The sequence below is a fragment of the Glycine soja genome, chromosome 1 (genome assembly GCF_004193775.1).
Source record: "Glycine soja cultivar W05 chromosome 1, ASM419377v2, whole genome shotgun sequence".
Taxonomy (NCBI): Eukaryota; Viridiplantae; Streptophyta; class Magnoliopsida; order Fabales; family Fabaceae; genus Glycine; species Glycine soja.
In genome coordinates, this window is record NC_041002.1 from 38387948 (window position 1) to 38391689 (window position 3742).

At 34.0% G+C, this 3742-nt stretch overlaps 1 protein-coding gene across 1 annotated transcript; it reads left to right on the forward strand.

Moving 5' to 3' along the window:
• Window positions 1-544: 544 nt before the first annotated feature.
• On the forward strand, window positions 545-3022 carry LOC114372529. The gene is made up of 4 exons (XM_028330173.1): window positions 545-667; window positions 2077-2377; window positions 2544-2776; window positions 2876-3022. The coding sequence occupies exons 1-4, from the start codon at window positions 545-547 to the stop codon at window positions 3020-3022; spliced, it is 804 nt and encodes a 267-aa protein (XP_028185974.1).
• The last annotated feature ends 720 nt before the right edge of the window (window positions 3023-3742 follow it).

Sequence of the window (3742 nt, forward strand, 5' to 3'; positions counted from 1 at the left end):
TTCTTTTCCAGACATCTTTTTTTTCCTACAAAATGTTAAAATGAAATTATTTGTAATTGTTTTCATAGGCAAGAGAATTTTATTTTTGCTATTGAATTGCTATGTGAGGGCAAGCCTAGTGCAGTGATAAAGTTGTGTCTTGGTGACTTGATCATGATTTTGAATTTAGAAGCAATCTCTTTGCATATATAACATAAGGATAAGATTGTGTACAATGACTTTACTTTCCTGCATGCCTTCACATAGTGACGAATCTTTTCGCATTGAAGTGTGTTAGTTTATTATTATTATTATTATTGAATTGCTATGAGATGTTAATTAATGAACTGGTTCAAGGTGTTTAGTTCATCTGAATTCTAAGATGCTTTTATGGTGATTCTCTTTTCTGGTACTAAGACGACTGGTTGTGGATGGCGTGAATACACAAAGGTATTCCAACACATAAGCAAGATGGAATTTTCATAGAGAAGCAAAACTGGCATAAAAGCATACATAATATTGTTGAAGGTTTCCTTTATGTTGGGATATTTCGAGATGGGCTGAAATGGAACATGCAAGGCCCGAGAAATGGTGTGAGGCAAGGTGTCGCACGCCCAGCTTGTTGGGGTGGGGTGCTGTTTGGGTCGCCTCAAAGGTGTGGGTAAGAAATGGTGATCTCGCGGATCTGGTCACTGACGTGTTGTGATGATCTTGATGGTGCTGTGCGATGGTGGCCTGGTGATGACGGGCAACGGTGGCTTGGGTGATTGGTGGCAGGGGCTTAGGATGGTGATCAGAATTGTTGATGTTGAGCCAGCACGGAAAATATGATTCTATTGTACAATAAAATCATATTTTTGTTACTTTTATTTTTTTGCACCCCCAAATTACAAAGAAAACATGATTTCTTTTTAGTACAATGAAATCGTGTTTTTATTTATTTATTTTTTTTTCACACCCACTCATGTAATTGAAATACATTTTCATTGTCTTTCGGTTCAAGGGATAATTTAGGAATATAACTAAAAGCACCCCCATGAGTAGTGCAAATAGAAAAATTGGTGGTGCTAAGAGTAATACTCCCAATTTATTCTCTAATTGGTTCCTCTTATTGAGAATTTCAACCCATTTAATCTCCATTTAATATGATTAAACCTTTTGACTTTATCTTATTTTCTTGAGTGAGGTTGTCTCAACTGGGTGTTGCTAGGTGCACCAACACCATTACTTGTGCACTGATGCTGCAAATAGAAGCTTCTTCCTCCTCCATCTCTCTGTGTTCTCTACCCAATCCGTATAAGTTATACGGATTGGTTAATTACTCATACGGATTAGGTAATCCGTATGAATCAATCCGTATAACTCATACGGTTTGGGCATTTCGTATGTTTTTTTATTTAATTATAAATATGTTAATTTGATTTTTGTCTTTAAATAGTTATTTTTTATTATTTAATTATAAATATATTATTTTGACTTTTGTTTTTAAATAGTTAATGTTTTTTAATTATAGATATATTATTTTGATTTTTTTAAATAGTTATTTTTTTATTTTTAATTATAAATATATTGTTTTGATTTGTTTTATTCATTTAATAATAAATATATTATTTTTATTTTTTTAAAATAATAATTTTAAAAAAAATAAATATATTGTTTTGATTTGTGTTTTTAAATAGTTAATATTTTTTAATTATAAATATATTATTTTGATTTTATTAAATAGATATTTTTTTATTTTTTAATCATAAATATATTATTTTGATTTGTGTTTTTAAATAGTTATTGTTTTTCTTAATTGTAAATATATTAATATATTTTTGTTATATATTAGTTTTTTTGTAAAAAAAAATAGGCAATGAGACATATTTTTTGTTATTTTATTTATTTAATTAATTAATTATAGTTATTTTAAGTTGCCTTTTAATAAAGAAGTTAATTTGATTATATAAAAGTAATAAAAAAATATTTTTTAAAAATATATAAAAAATAATTTTTTATTTTTGAATTATTAAATAGTAATTGATTGAAGTATTGTTTGAATTTTGACATAAATTGTTATGATTGTTTAAATGTGGAAATCATGGTTAAAACTAGAGGTTTGGGTCAAGCTTTAGACAGTGTTATAGGAAGAGCCCTGAGAGAGAAGTAAATCATGATTCAGATGAAGTTTCCCAACAGCGGAGGCCCACAAGATCTGCACATAGACAACAAGAAGCTGCCCCTGTTGCTGAGGATGTTCAGCACGTGGATCATGCAGTTGATGAGGTCCACAAACAGCCTGAAGAAGCAGTTGTTGATGATGAAGTTGCTGATGCTAAGGATTTTCTAGGCGGGCCGTATGACATATCAGTTCTGACTGGTTATGTTGATCATGTTGCAGTCATTGTTAGGAAAAGTATTTATATTTTAAATAAATTATTTTAATAAGTATTTGTTATTATTGTTAAAATGATTTAATTTTTTTTAGGAATGTCCTAAGTTGAAGCTATCATCCCATGGAAGGAAGGTTTAGAAATTCGACAGGCCTGTTGCAGAGATTGAAGGTGTAGTTGTTGCCACAGGATTAAGTCCTCTGATTGCATGTTCCTTGGACACTGGCGATCGGAGACTTATATCGGCTTTTATGGAGAGGTGGCATAAGGAAACTAGCAGTTTCCATCTTCTTGTAAGAGAGGTGACTATCACCCTCAATGATGTGGCATCTTTGCTTCATCTACCCATCACAAGTGTCTTCCATAGCTTTGAGGCTCTTCATATTGATGAAGTGGTGTTGCTATTAGTAGAATTACTTGAGGTGAGTGCAGATGAAGCAAGAGCTGAGACAGTTTAATGTCACGGGGCATATGTTCGACTATCACGGCTATGAGACATTTATCGTAGCAAATATGTGTAGTGTGGGATTTATGAGCATTTTCCTTCTGTTGCTAAGGCTATAGCTACTGAAGATTATCATGAGAGGAAATCACGTGCCTACCGTTGGAAGTTTAGGAAGACATTAACATTGTCAATGTATCAGAAGCGTCTAGATAGATTATCATGAGAGGAAATCACGTGCCTTCCGAATTGATTTCTTTGTTTTCCGGACATATTCGATGAGATCCAGCTGTTGTATACACCGACCAGAGAGGGTTGTGTGGCAGTTTGGGTATGTTTAGACCATTCCTCCACACTCTCCGGAGTCAAGATTATGCTTAGAAGATATTGACGACATATGGATGAATTTTTCTGAGTACCTTGCACCGGTGGGTCAGATTTGTGTTATGTTTGGACAGTGTGCAACATACTACATCGACTGGTTCTACATGATTTCTCATCCCATCATGAGACCAGCACGGCCCGAGGATCCAACTAGACATCCATCTGTCATGCACGATGACACATGTGTTGAACCGGATATTCCTCAATACCCAGTGGCGGCAACAACTATGGAGGAAGCACCTGCAGATGCACCTTCTCATGTAAAGAAACCTCGACATGCAATGGTAACATATATATTCAACTGACTCTGATATTCATTTTATTTGAACATGCAATGTGTATAACCCTTTTCCATTGTTGTCAATGTCATAGGATGTTTGCCAAGAAATTGTTGAAAGGTTGGAATGTTTGCTGAATCTAAGGATAGTCACAGAAGGTACATAAGCATATAGTGTGATGGAAGACTACCTAAGGATCGCTAGAGGTATCACTGTGGAATGCTATGTATATGTGCGGTCGCGACGAAGGCGGCGTATGGAAGACGCCTGAAGACATTTAGTAT

What these genes read in the sequence shown, in the direction of transcription:
- LOC114372529 (XM_028330173.1), top strand. Translation starts at nt 545, where the DNA reads ATGGAACATGCAAGGCCCGAGAAATGGTGTGAGGCAAGGTGTCGCACG. An exon ending in ATGGTGATCTCGCGGATCTG is followed by an intron (nt 668 to 2,076) that starts GTCACTGACGTG and finishes GGTTAAAACTAG; the next exon opens with AGGTTTGGGTCAAGCTTTAG. An exon ending in TGCAGTCATTGTTAGGAAAA is followed by an intron (nt 2,378 to 2,543) that starts GTATTTATATTT and finishes TTGTTGCCACAG; the next exon opens with GATTAAGTCCTCTGATTGCA.